We start from the raw sequence: 13756 nt of genomic DNA on the forward strand, positions 1-13756 counted from the left end.
TTATATCAAACTCCAAAAATAGTAATCACTTTAATAGTTTAAAATAGTTTGGTGTACCTCATAACTGACTTTGTCTTAACCAATCCCACTTTCCCCATCTCACCTTCTCTCACTCTCATCCTCTATCTTGGTCCATTCGGTAGCTGCCCCAGTATCGTAGGTCTATTTCCTTTGCCTAGATCTAATGGACTAGGAAGTTGGCAAGGCACTTCTGCCATGATAGGGAAGTATGAGAAGAGGTTTAGTCCTCAGAGAAGAAGGTAAAATACCTAACTCTGATTTTGATTGAGTCTCCTTAAGATATTGATCTATGATCCTATTTTTTATTTTATTCTTTCTGGGTTTTTTTTTATTTCTATCACTATTCCTTGCCATTCTCGAGATTTTTCTTGCCTAATTACCTCCCACCAATAGAGTCAAGAATGACTTTGGAAAGAGTTTTGGTAAGTCATCCTTGGTTGGGTCTGATATTTGGGGTTAATTTTCTCCTCTTACCTAAAAATCTTTCAATGACCAGCTCACATCTTACCCCTTCCATGAAACTATCGCTAACTCCTCACTTATTTTCCTCATCTCTAAATTCCTATATACTAAGTTGGAGAATTAGAAGGGACCTGCAGAAATCATCTAATCTAAGTTTTATGTGAAGCTTGAATCTTTTCAATAACAGTCTTGGCAAGTTATCCTCCAGTGATTTCTTACACACTTTCAGTGATGAGAAACTCATTACCCAGATGACTTTTAAGAATCCTGTTAACTCTAGTCCAGTGATTCTATATGTATGTTTTTCTCCTCTCCACCCCCTCTTTTAAGGAAAAGTCCATCACCAAAGTTACATAGTGAATTATAGGACAGGTGAGAGTAGTCAGGAAGGCAAAAACCAAATAATATGGAAGTTCTTAGCTGGTTACTAAACCTTTCTGTTGTGACAAAAGGAGTTAGTTAGAAAAACTCAGATCCAACTGTGGCATGGTGTGGGAATGGGAGGGGAAGGAAATGAATAGCCACCAATTGTCTGATAATAGAACCTTCATTTGTCCTATTTTTCTGATCCATTTTCTTCCCAGGAAAAAAATCAAGAGTAGCAATATCCCTTTGGATGTCCCCTTAGGATGGGCCTTCCTCCATCCAATAAAACCTTAAGTTTGATCAGGGCTTAGCTCTCCTTTCTCCTCTTCCTGAGCTTGCCTGCTGAGCTGGACTCTGTGTTGCCATGCCCACCCCCACCCCCAACCAGGTTGAAGCTGCTTCATGCACATTGAGAAGGATTGGGATTGTTTAGTCTGCAGGACACATTCCAGGATTTCTAAAATAAATAGCAGATTATGAGTGGCTGGGCCTCACACTATCATCTAACCAAGCTGGAGGCTTTTGAGTGGTCCTTAGGGATCTAGCAGTGGGCCTGCAGGGGAGAGGGTGATTGTTGTGGTGTAGGTCACTCTGCATATCTCTCTCCATTCCTGTCATTGTTAAGGGCTGTGGAGCCTGGAAGATTATTCTGAGATGCTAGTGGAGTTCTAAATGGAAGAAAACACCTGGCCTTTGAGAAGAAAGGAGGTAAACTCTTCAGGGTTTCTCTGAGAAGATGTAACAATGAGAAAAAGAGCTCACTGGAGAGACTCCCTCTTAGTTATTTCCCCTTAGACATTTCAACTCCTGTGCAGCCTGCCAGGGGCCATATTAACAGTATCTCTGTCTGTCCCATGGTCTCATCCCACCAGCAAGAAAAAAGAGGCCCTCTGCTGTGGTTCCCTTTTCCCCATTTCACCCTTCACTGGATCATTTTATGCCTCTATTCCCATTGCTAATTCAAACTAATTAAAGTATAAAATAGAATAATTGTTTCCATCCCCACAGTCTTTCCCCACCAGCCCTGGTGGTGAGTTATATCCCTTCTTAGAGAGGGTTGACTCTGACAAGTTGGGTGGAAATGGGGTATTAGGTTTCCTTTAGGCCGGCTGCTTGGCTTTCACTTGGCCAATGTCCTGATTTTCATTGGACCTCTTGTCTGCCTTCCACTAGACTCTGGAGAACTGGGCAGAACTGAACTTATACTAACATCTGTTGATTCATTGCTCCTGGTTCCAGGGAGAATGACCTATCTAGGTAGTAGACTGGCATCCTGTCAATGAAACACCTGGCCAATTAGATGGATAGGTAATTAGTTTCCAATCCCTTCCTTTCTTCCCTACCTCCCCCTTCTGACATATTTGTCTTAGGTCCATTAATGGTACATTAACATTGACTTGGGCAATGGCGCTAACTACTTGATACCTCTTACTAAGCCCCATTTCTTAATTACTTTTAATTGACTAAAGAAAAGCAAAGGGGAAAAAAGGATGTTTATGCTGGATTACTGCAGATCTATAGGGAAACGAATGACTCCTTGAGGTAGTTCTGTTCTCTCTGTGCTCATGGACTGAAGAATCTTGCAGAACAGTTGATTACAAAGATAGAAGTTGGTTTTTTTGCATTGGCTCCAGGGACCAGGAGTAGGATAAATAAAGTGTGCATTTTCTTTGCTGAAATACTGATCTACATAAAATACCACTAATCAACATGTTTTTTCATTAGCTCAAGTGTTAAGGCATGAAAAAAAGAGTTTTCACAGAATCCTAGGATCTTCCAAAGGTCATTTCATCTAGCCCTTAGCCTCTAATTTTAGCTGCAACTAATTGAGGGCCTTAAAATTCCTTCAAAGAAGGAGATTCTACAGACCTCCTTGGGTACCAGAAGCTCATGAATTAAAAAGTCCTTCCTTTGTCTAACCACAGTCCTTGATATATCCATTTCTTCTCATTTGGCTCTTTGTGAGGATTTAGCCTATTGTATATAGGTTACTGTTGTTTAGTCATTCAGTCATGTCCAAATCTTTGTGATACCAAGAACCATAATATCTATAAAGTATTTTTTTTGGCAAAGCTATGGGAGTGGTTTATCATTTCCTTCTTGAGTAGATTAAGGAAAACAAGGATTAAGTGGCTTACCTAGCTAGTAAGTGTCAAAGGCTAAATTTGAACTCAAAACTTTCTGATTCCGGACTCTGTACTCTACTGAATTACTTCACGACTTCCATGTTCTACACACACACACACACACACATGTATATATATATATATATATATATATATATAGATAGATAGATAGATAGATAGCTATAGATAGATATCGATATATATAGATAGATATCTATCTATCTAGATAGATAGATATATCATAGTAATGTAGAACTTTGGAGAATATCCAATGTAATCCATTCAATTCAATCCAACAAATACTTGTAAAGCAACCACTGTAAGGACAGGACTGGGTAATACAGGAGATACATTTAATAAAAACTGAACCCTGTACCCCATAGATCTTACAGATGTGTGTGTGTGTGTGTGTTTATGTAGATGCTTGATGTACCACTTACATAATTATAATACATAATAAATACATAAGAGAGTTTTAGCTCAAATGCTAAATGTGGTACAAAGTACAGGGAAAGGCTAGCTATAAAGATCGGGAAAAGCCCTCTGGAGGAGTGGCACTGGTACTTTGAAGGATGGGTAGAAATTTAACAGGCAAGGGAAAAGAGGAAAGGAAGGCACTTAAGGAATGGAAAAGAACATGTTGGAACAGAGAGGTAACAAAATGATGTGGATATTTTGGGGAGCAGAAAGTATAGCTATTTGACTAGGGTATAAAGTTCATAGAGAGCCATATATTTAGTGAAGAATGGAAAGTAGAAATTTTGGGTGCTGGAATGTGGAGGGTTTTTAATATCAATCTGAACTTAACTCAGGAGCTAGAAGGGAGCTACTGGAGCTTCAGATTTAAATATAAGGTATGTAAGTCTGTCCTTGATGTGAAGGACAATTTTTATAGGCAAGAAAACTGAAGCCCAGAAAATTTGAATAGGTTATCCAAGGTAATGGTTAGTTAATAGAGTTCAGGTTTCCTGTCTCCTTTTGTTCATCAGTGATCTTTCTCCACCATGTTGTCCATTCTATTCTATCTAATAATTCCGTATATACCCCCAAATAGGTATTTCCAGGGGAACTGTTAGACAAGGCTGCCTTGTCTGTTTCAATGTTTCCCCTGAGAAGCCTCAGCCTTCTGGGGATGTTCTCTGTGCTCACACCATTTCAGTCTCAGACAGATGGGCCTTGAGCTGTTCTTGGCTCCCATCCCTGATCTTGACCCCATGTTAAATCAGTTGGGCACCTGTTTCTATAAGATTTACAGCTTTTCAGGTGCCAGGGTTAGGTGCTCCACTGCAAATCCCCCTTGGAACTTCCTCTCCCTGGATTACAGCCCCTCTTGGCAAAGGCATCCCTCTCCACTCCATAGATCTCTACAAATTCCTTCCATGACTGGTCAAGGTCTCTTATGGCAATCATTATTGCATTCTCACTGTTCAAAGCCCAGGATAAGAAAGAGCTAGAGGACTGAAGGAAGAGATTCAGTCATGGATGAAAGGGAATTTGCAAGTTAAACCCCAATCCAGGACAGGATTAAAACTTCTGGAAACATGGATACTTATTCCTCCAAAGTCTTTATGCCCATTGAGTTATTTCATCTTATCTATCACCACCCCTGGCCCAATTCTCCCTTTACTAGTTTCTAGCTTTGCAAACCATTTTCAAAAAACCATTCATCCTCAAATAAATCAAATAAAGGAAATGATATCTAGAGGCAAAAGCATTCATGGCACTTTCCATTCCATCCAACTGGAAGATCATTTATTAAGCTACTAGCTACAAGTCCTGTGCCAGGCAGCTAGGACAAAAAACAAAAACCAGTTCTTGCTCTCGAGAAGCTTGCATTCTCCACTTCTCAAGGCTCCATCAATCATTGAGTGACCCCAGCACAGTATAATGCCAAACTTCAAGTTAGACAGAACTATGTGTTCAAATTCTGACTTTAACATTTACTGGTTATGGGACTTTGAGCAAGATAAGTGACCTGACCTCTCAAGCTGTGGTCTGCTTGCCTGTACGATATGGATAATACTTCTACCTGGTGCCTATGCTCACAGACGTGTCATGAGTAAAGCAATTTATAAAACTTTAAAATGCTATATACATGGGAATTGTTATTATTATATTTTATTGTTTTCTTATTTCCCCACATCCTAGGGCTAAGAAAGACTGAGCCACACCCTAAGCTACTTTTCTTGACCTTGGTCAGACTCATTCTCATGAAAATCAAAAAGAAAAAAAAAGAGATAGATGAGATAGAATTAGCTTTGGAACTGCTAGCTGCCATATTTAAATTGTGAAGCAATGGGATACTATTTCTTGTTATTTTCTGTGATTTGAAGTATATTTAATTTTTTCATCCAGATACTCAGTCTCTATTGAGTAAAACTCAGTTCTAGGGCATGGCTCTATATGATCAATCTTGCTCTTGTTGGATCTCCCTTTAGGTCAGAATGTTATAAGATCACCAGGAGGACCCTACCAATCTCACAGGAAAGTCACAAACTTATAGCCAGGCCTCACATCATTATCTTCCCCGCCATGATTGGTGGCAAGCACTGGATGGGAATTTACACTACCTCATTCTTATCACATCATCTTCCCTTACAATGAAGGAATCCTCATGAGGTCCTCTAACACCCTCATCTCTCCCCACAGTGAGATGGGTTTCCTATCTTCCCACAAACATTCCAAAGCATTATAATAGCCAATAGTTAGTTATAAACCTCTTTAAGATGATAATATCCCTGTGAAGTAGGTAGTACCAGCATTATTATTATTCAAATTTTACAGAATAAGAAAGTGAGGTCCAGACAGAATAAATTTTCAGACTCACACAGCTGAGATGTATTAGAGTCAGAATCCTAAAACCAGATCTCACTTCATTTTAGGTCCAGAGTTTTTTCCACTATAAAAAAAAATTAGTGTTGAAATGGATGCTATTGATAATATTAGCTCATACTTACATGACACTTTAATATTTATAATACACTTTGCACACTTTATCACATTTGATCCCCTTTTTATTATCCCCTTTTTACAGATTAGAAAACTGAGGCAAACATGGTTAAGTGACTTGTCATAATAGCTAGTAAGCGTATGAGGTTGGATTACAATTCAGGAAGATGAGTCTTCTTTACTCTAGGCCAGGTGTTCTCTGTACTATGCCACCAAATTGCACCCCCATCCTGAATATAGTAGATGCTTAATATATTTGCTAAATAGCATACTAGAAAGGATACTAGATTTGGAATCAGAAGACCTGGCTTTGAATCCCAGCTTTGCTATTATCTGTGTGACTTTGGACAAGTCACTTCCTCTCTTTTTGCTTTAGTTTGTTGATCTGTAATATGAGGTAGTTGGACCCTCTAAGACTCTTTCCCATTATAAATTTATGATGCTCTGAAATGGATGAATACATATGCAATAAAATATGTATATATTATCATTTTCAAAAGTATCTGTATTTTAAAAGTAACCAGAGTGAAGTAAACTGAAAGGAATTCATCTATACCAGTGTTGGTATAGAAGGTGCTGTAACAGGTCCACAGGCAAAGTTATTTTGGGGATAGACTGACTTTCTTAGTGGCCTTCAAATTATACCATCAATATGCCACAGACATGAAAAAATCAATTCTGACTCTAAATTCAGAATATGTGAAGTTTGGCAAGTCTGGTATAGGGCCATTATCCACCTGGGAACTGGTTCTACTTCATAGAAAGGGCCACATGAAAGTGATAAAAGGAACCAGGAGGAGCCAAGTGGATCTTCATGCTGTTTGCATGTGTTCCACATATGGTGTGTGCCATCTGTTCCTAGGCAATGTTTAAGTTAAAATTCCTTCTCTGTTCTTTAGATGTGCCACATCCCCATCTAGTTCTCTCGTGTTCCTTCTCACCCATCAATTTACACTTGACTCAGGTCCTCTATAACTGGAGTGTGGGAGAGCTGGGGACATTCTAATGGCTCAGGGAAAGGCAAGAGAGATTGGCAGAGCCAGTTTGGAGGAGTCAACACACAGTCTTTTTCTGGCATCTTCTGCTATCTTGTCAGGGATGCCAAATATAGAGACTCGGATTCACCATTTAAGTCCCCTTTAAGGGAAACAACAGGTTATGGAGGAAAACACTGCTCTGAGAGCCCAGAGAACCTTGTTTTAATGTTCTCTTTTAAGCAGCTATGGAACCAGCAGCAAGTTACCTTACTTAACTGGGGGGTTCACTTTCCTCTTTACTCAAATGGGAGGATTGGACTAGATTATATTGCAAGTCTCCACAAGTATTAAAATGTCAAATTCCTTCTAAAATAATGGGGCCCTACCTGGAGCATCTATGTTTGCATCTTCTCTTATCCACTCACATAATTCCTAATGGCCAGCTAGGTGGTACTATAGTGGATAGAGCATCAGCACTAGAGTCAAGAAGATATTTTCCTGAGTTCAAATCTAACCTCAGACATTTACTAACATGTGACCCTGGGCAAATCACTTAACTCTGTTTGCCTCAGTTTCTTCATGTGTCAAAAGAACTGGAGAAGGAAATGGTCAACCACTTCAGCGTCTTTGCCAAGAAAACCCCAGACGAGATCATAAAAAGTCCAACATAACTGAACAACTTACAAAACTACCTAGTATTGCTCTGTGTGTTTGACTGTTGTCCAATAGTATTGGCAGAATGAAAGACAGAATCTTGTCCCTTCTTTCATTTTCTTAAGTTAATTTTATTTAATTTTAGAAAATTTCCCTTTCCTACCATCAGTCACATATGATCTAGAGAAAACTATGATCAGTCCTTTCCCCCATCTCTCCAAAGGTTTTTCCTATATTTGGCTAGGAATAGTCAAAAGTTTTTTCCTGTATTTGGATTTTCCCTAGTTACAGAAGATCAGAACTAGCATATCCTAGTCCTTACCATATAATTGGAACACAAATGATTCATCAGACATGTGGGAAACTAAGGCACAGATTGATGGCTAATGTGATACAGTAGAAAGAGCACTGACTCTGAATTCCTCTGACTTCCAATTCCACTTTTAGGACCTATATGACCTCAGGGTAAATCACTTATCCTCTCAGGACCTCATTTTCCTCCTCTATAAGATAAGAAGGTTAAATTGGGTGGACTCTGAAATTACTTCTTGCTTTAGTTCTAGACCTAGTTTCAGGAAACTAGATGGTGCTGGATTTGGGATCAGGAAGAAGCAAGATCAAATTCAGCCTTACACCCTTATTAGCTGTGTGACCCTGGACAAGTCACTAACTTCTAACTGCCTCAATAAAATTATCCTCATTTTATTATTATAATGCCACCTACCTCCTGGGGTTGTTGTTGTTGAGAACAAAATAAGACAATATTGTAAAGCAATTTGCAAGCCCAAAATCACTGTTTAAATGCTAGCTCTTATGATATCTATGATCCTATGTACAAATTTAATGCCAAGAGATTTTCTTAAAGCCTCACAGCCGACTGCAGAAGCCCAGGCTCCCTTTCTCCCAGGCATGACCTCACCCTCTCACAGCTGGCTGAGTTTCATCTGGTCTGTGTGAGTGTGAGCTAAGATGTAGATTTTTTTCTCTCCCTCCTGATTCCTCGCTTGGGTTGGTCCTTTACAAGATTGGTCCAAGCACCAAGGCCTGGATTATTTACACCTTGTTGGCTCCCTAGAGCAGCAGACTCTGCTGGCCCACAGGTCATAAATCTACCTCCTAATCACACCAAGATGCTCTGTGCAGTCTGGCCTGTTCTTGTGGGGCAGTTTATCATATTCAGAGACATGGAGCTGTGGCTGAGGCAGCAGGCATCCAGGAAGTAGCTGGCCCCCAAATGTCTCTAATTCTCCTTGAAAAGCCATGAGTGAACAGGAGAGAAGAGCCAGGCGGGTGAAGTGTAAAAGTCCTAGACTTGTAGGCAGGGGATTTGTGTTTCAGTTCTGATAACTACAGCCATGTAACTGTGCATCAGTAATTTCTCCCAACCAAACTCTAGTTCATTATCCATAAAATGGGGATGCTCATAGAGAAAGCCTAGTATATTGGATATGGAGCCAGCTTTGGAGTCAGAAAAACCAGAGTCCAAGTCCTGTCTCTAAAAGATATTTACTTTTAATAGTTAACCTTGCAATGACATAGATAACTCTAATAGTACATGACAGAGACAAATTTCTGATATTCCTGAGTGAAGGAGATTTCTGTACCAGGAGTACCTCATGCTGATGACATCATTGGTTGCACTCCAAAACTCCCCCCCTCACAGGGTTGCTTATAAAGGAAGTATTTTAGAAACTTTGAAGTACTATAGAAATGAGTTACTATTATGATTATTGAAACCCAGGTGACCTGGACTCAGACTTCCCTCTGGATTTCCATATCATAAAGGCCAAAGATCTCAGTGAACAAACCACAGTCCCTGCAAAGGGACTCTCATCATTGTTTCTAGATAGCTTTGGGATGTCAGCCCTTACCTGTCTCTCAGACATGACGTACAGGTAACGCTGGTCAATGGAGAAGGCCATGTCCCGGAGGATGGGGCTCCCATCTTTGAGAATTGAGACCATTTCATATTGTACACCTCCATGGGGAGGACCATCTGCACGAATCTGAAAGAGAATCAGAGGTGTCTTCAGTATCTCCACAGAACCTTCTCCTATAACAATTGGTTTGTGCTTCTCATAAGATCCATTTGATTTGGCATTTACCTCTATATAGAACTCCCCCAACTAGACTCCACACTCTTTGAACTCAGACTGCTTCATCTTTGTATCTTCTAGCCCACAGCATAAAGTTTTTCTTTGCAAGCATTAGACCTTAATAAATCTTTGTTGAATTGAACTGAGTTGAATTAAATTAACTTTTTTCTTTTTTGCAAGGCAAATTGGGTTAAGTGACTTGTCTAAGGTCAAACAGCTAGGTAATTAATAAGTGTCTGAAGTCAGATTTGAATTTAGGTCCTTCTGTCTCTAGGGTGGGTGCTCTATCCATTGTGCCATGTAGTTGCCCCTTATATTTACTCTTGCTCCCCTTTGGAAGGGAAACCATTCATTGCTCACTCTGAATCTTTCACTACCCCACCCACCCCACCCTACCCAAAAGAAGATGAGAAAATTACTGAATACACCTTGGTACAGAAGTCTGGACTTAAAGGACCTGAGTTCAAATACTGGTTGTACTACTTATAAATTTCATGAGCTTGTGCAGGCTACTTCTCCATGGGCCTTAGTTTCCTTATTTTAAAAATGAGTGAGTTGACTCTTAATTCCTTTAACTTCACAGGCAGGCCAAAATGTTCCCCAACCATGAAGGCATGGGGAGAGATGAACGCTTTTAGCCTCAATATCACCTACAAAATGGGAATAAATAATAATAATAATAATAATAATAATTATTATTATTATTATTATTATAGCATTTATTGTTGTCATGAGGCTCAACCAAGATGACAAATGTAGAGTGCTTTATTAAGGCAAACTTATAAACACTAACTCTTATGGATGTGGCCCTAATCTTGGACTGGCCCAAGTTGCACCAAAGGGGTTCTGTTTTCTACAAGTCTACATTTGTTGGACATGTGAATTTGATCCCTCTATGTAGGTGTGTTTTGTACATTCCTGACAGCTATGTCTTAGCCAGATGCGCAATGCATATATTTATGCCTGTCTGCCTGCCTGGGCATGTTGGCTACAAGACGGTGACATTCAGGGGTCATTGCTATATTCGGAAGGGAAATGAGGTCAGCTTCTGGAACCCAATGAGAATGGGAAAAAGAGGGAGGCAGGCTTCCATGTTGGTGGTCATTTAGGCAGGACAGTTTAAGGGGGGCTGGGAAGGTTCAAGTTCCACCCCAAAGTATCTCCTTTTCAATGCCATAGGTAACTCTAATAGTTTAAGTTAGTTAATGATGCCTGAAATTCCATCATTAGATATTCATTCCTTTGGATAAAGACACTGACCTTTATAAAAATACAAATAGCCTAGAGAATTGTTCATCCATTATTAGTAAGTAGCATGTTAGTTTATTAGATCCTTTCAATTCTGAAGGCTGGATGAGAGATGAGAACTAAAAGCAGTTTTTGATAAGAAGAGATAAAGCACTGTGGACTGACTGCCTAGGATGAGCACAGTCCAGTCTAACCCCTGCCTACTTTTCTAGGCTTTCTGCATGTTACTCCCCTTCACATATTCTTCTTTCCAGGTTAACCAGTCCACTTGCCCTTCCCCATGCATGAAATTGCAACTTCTATTTCCATGCCTTTGCTGAGATTACTATTGTCTCCATCATCACCTTAGAGAATCCCTAACTTCTTTCAAAACTTAGTTCATGGGGTGCCTTGTATAGGAGACCTTTTCAAATCCTCACAAGCTGCTAGGGTCTCCTTCCCAACCCCTAGCTACCCTGTGGCATATACTTGAATTTACTTATTTGTACCTCTTCTCTGCCCCCCCTAACCTCACCCCCACCACTGAAAGTAAACTCCTTTGAGGGCAAGGAGCTGTTTTTTTCTTTGCATCTCATGCTCTTAGTACAGTGCCTATCTCATAGTAATCAATCAACCCATAAACATTAAGTGCTCACTGCTGACCAAGCATTGGACTAAGGGTTGGGAGATACAAAAAGAGACAAAGATAGTCCCTACCTTCAAGGAACTTATAAACTAATGGTGAAGCCAATATGCAAATAAATATATTCAAAATAAACTATATATTGGATTTCTAGGGAAAATTTTTAAAATGGGAAGGCATTGGAATTAGGAGAAGTTGGAGATTAATAAATGCTTGATGAATGAAGGAATGAATGGCTCGGTTTTGCTGCAGGGACCTAAATAGTTAGATAGAAGTGGGAGGTTTGTGAAATAGGAAGGAGATAAGAAACAAGCATTTTAAAATGCTAACTATGTTCCAGGCAGTGTGGGAATAGAAAAGCAAGCAAGACAAACCCTGTTCTCAAGAAGCTCATGGTTGAACGGAGGAGACAATATATTAAAAATTATGTACAATGAAGAACCATACAGAATGAATTGTAGGTAATTAACAGAGAATGGGAAGATATCTTCTGGAATTCAAATTTAGCCTCAAAGACTTGCTAGCTGGGTGACCCTGGGCAAGTCATTTAACCCTGTTTTTCTCAGTTTCCCCATCTGTAAAATGAGCTGGAGAAGGAAATGGCCAACCACTCCTGCTAAGAAAATCCCAAAATGGCAAAAAGACACTAACAAAGAAACCCAAAATACCCTCTCTCCTCCACTAAAACAAAGCCTCAAATCTCTCTCTCACACACACACACACACACACACACACATCATCATCATCATCATCCCCGAAGCTTCTTCACCTTCTTTTAGTCCATGTTTATCACCTACTCCCTTTACCTAAACTACTGTTTGTTACAAACAGTCTGGACACTAATTATATTCAATTCACCACATTTTTATAATATTGCCTTACTACATAAAGTTAAGTCTGATCACCCAAAAGACTATAAAATTTGTTTGGTGCTTACATTTGGAAAGAATATTGGTAAACTGGAGAGAGACCAGGGTGGTGAATGGCCTAGAGATCTCACCATTTAAAGGAACTAGGGATGTTCAGTTGGGAAAAGGAGAGACTAAAGCCAAGATAGCAGTGGAATGAGAAACATGATAGCTCTCTTCAAGTGTCTGAAGCTACATTGTTTTACATGTTGTTTCCCCTTTTGCAATGTACACTTCTTGAGGGGAGGGCTCTTTTTGTCTGCCTTCATAGTCATCTTCAAACGAAGGCTGGATGACCACTTGGTGAGAAGGCTATTTGAGGATCTTTGGACATGGATTGGATCACACATGGCTTCTGAGATTCCTTTCAATGGAGAGATTCTGGGAATCAAGGATATCAGAAATGACTATTTCCTGTGTGAGCTACTCAACTCCTACCACAGAATTCAACAAATTCTTTTGCAAAAGAATTGAATTAGAAACTAAATAACTCAGGCATCTCAGCCTTGATGCCATAGTCAACATGAGGCTGCCAAGTATTTCCTCTTGTATGATTTTAATACCAGATTCTCTTTTATATCTACTGTGTGGGACTGTTGCTGTGGGGAAAGTGTCTTTTGAATCTTAAAGAGATACAGAGATTTGAGTTATTATTATTATTAGTTCTATTATTGTTATTTCCACCTGTCCCCCTTTGGTTTCCCTCCTGACCAGCATCCTGGCCTCCTCTTCTGCCACACTCCACCCTCAACACCCGTGTGAGAGAAGAGGCATAGAGGCCACATGGGTGGGATTTCTGGCTGGGATTATGGCAGGGCTAGGGGAGGGAGATCAGTTCTGTGGGCCACATTCCTCTATTCTGTCTAGAATTTGCCCACTTGCCAGAGAAACTCGATAAGGGCGCAGCTGGCGCCCGTTCGGAGGACAGCTGTGGGCTCTGGGCTCCAGGCCAGGGTGGGGGAGGGGAGGTCCCAGTTCCTGCAACTTTCAGGGACAGAAATATCAGGGGCCCTAGCTCGCTGCTCCCTTCTTTTCCTCTGACATTTGTGGTTCAGTCTCCCAAGAGAAGGGTTGGGGTGGGGACCCAGGCACTGTCCACCTCCATCCTCCTAGTCCTAGGAATAGGCAGAAGAGCCGACCTAAGAAGTGTAGCACCAAACCCACTCTTGTTCCAATGTTCCCCTGCTGCTTTCTAGTTCTATACCTTCCTCTTCCTCTTTCTTCCTCCCCTCTTCTTCAAGCCTGACTCTCTCCTCTGATTTCCAACCTGTTGTTAAAATCAGATGCTTTGGCAAATACTATTGAAATCTCCCCTTCCAATATTTTG

At 40.3% G+C, this 13756-nt stretch overlaps 1 protein-coding gene across 3 annotated transcripts in view; it reads right to left on the reverse strand.

The window, feature by feature from the left end:
• Window positions 1–13756, reverse strand: part of PLXNA2 (plexin A2) — a 321485-nt gene that overhangs the window by 163237 nt on the left and 144492 nt on the right. For all 3 annotated transcript variants that reach the window (XM_074222562.1, XM_074222561.1, XM_074222563.1), the window contains exon 4: window positions 9427–9561. In XM_074222562.1, the coding sequence (XP_074078663.1) occupies window positions 9427–9561 (135 nt within the window). The remainder of the gene's footprint in view (window positions 1–9426; window positions 9562–13756) is intronic.

Source organism: Macrotis lagotis, chromosome 2, assembly GCF_037893015.1.
Source record: "Macrotis lagotis isolate mMagLag1 chromosome 2, bilby.v1.9.chrom.fasta, whole genome shotgun sequence".
Taxonomy (NCBI): Eukaryota; Metazoa; Chordata; class Mammalia; order Peramelemorphia; family Peramelidae; genus Macrotis; species Macrotis lagotis.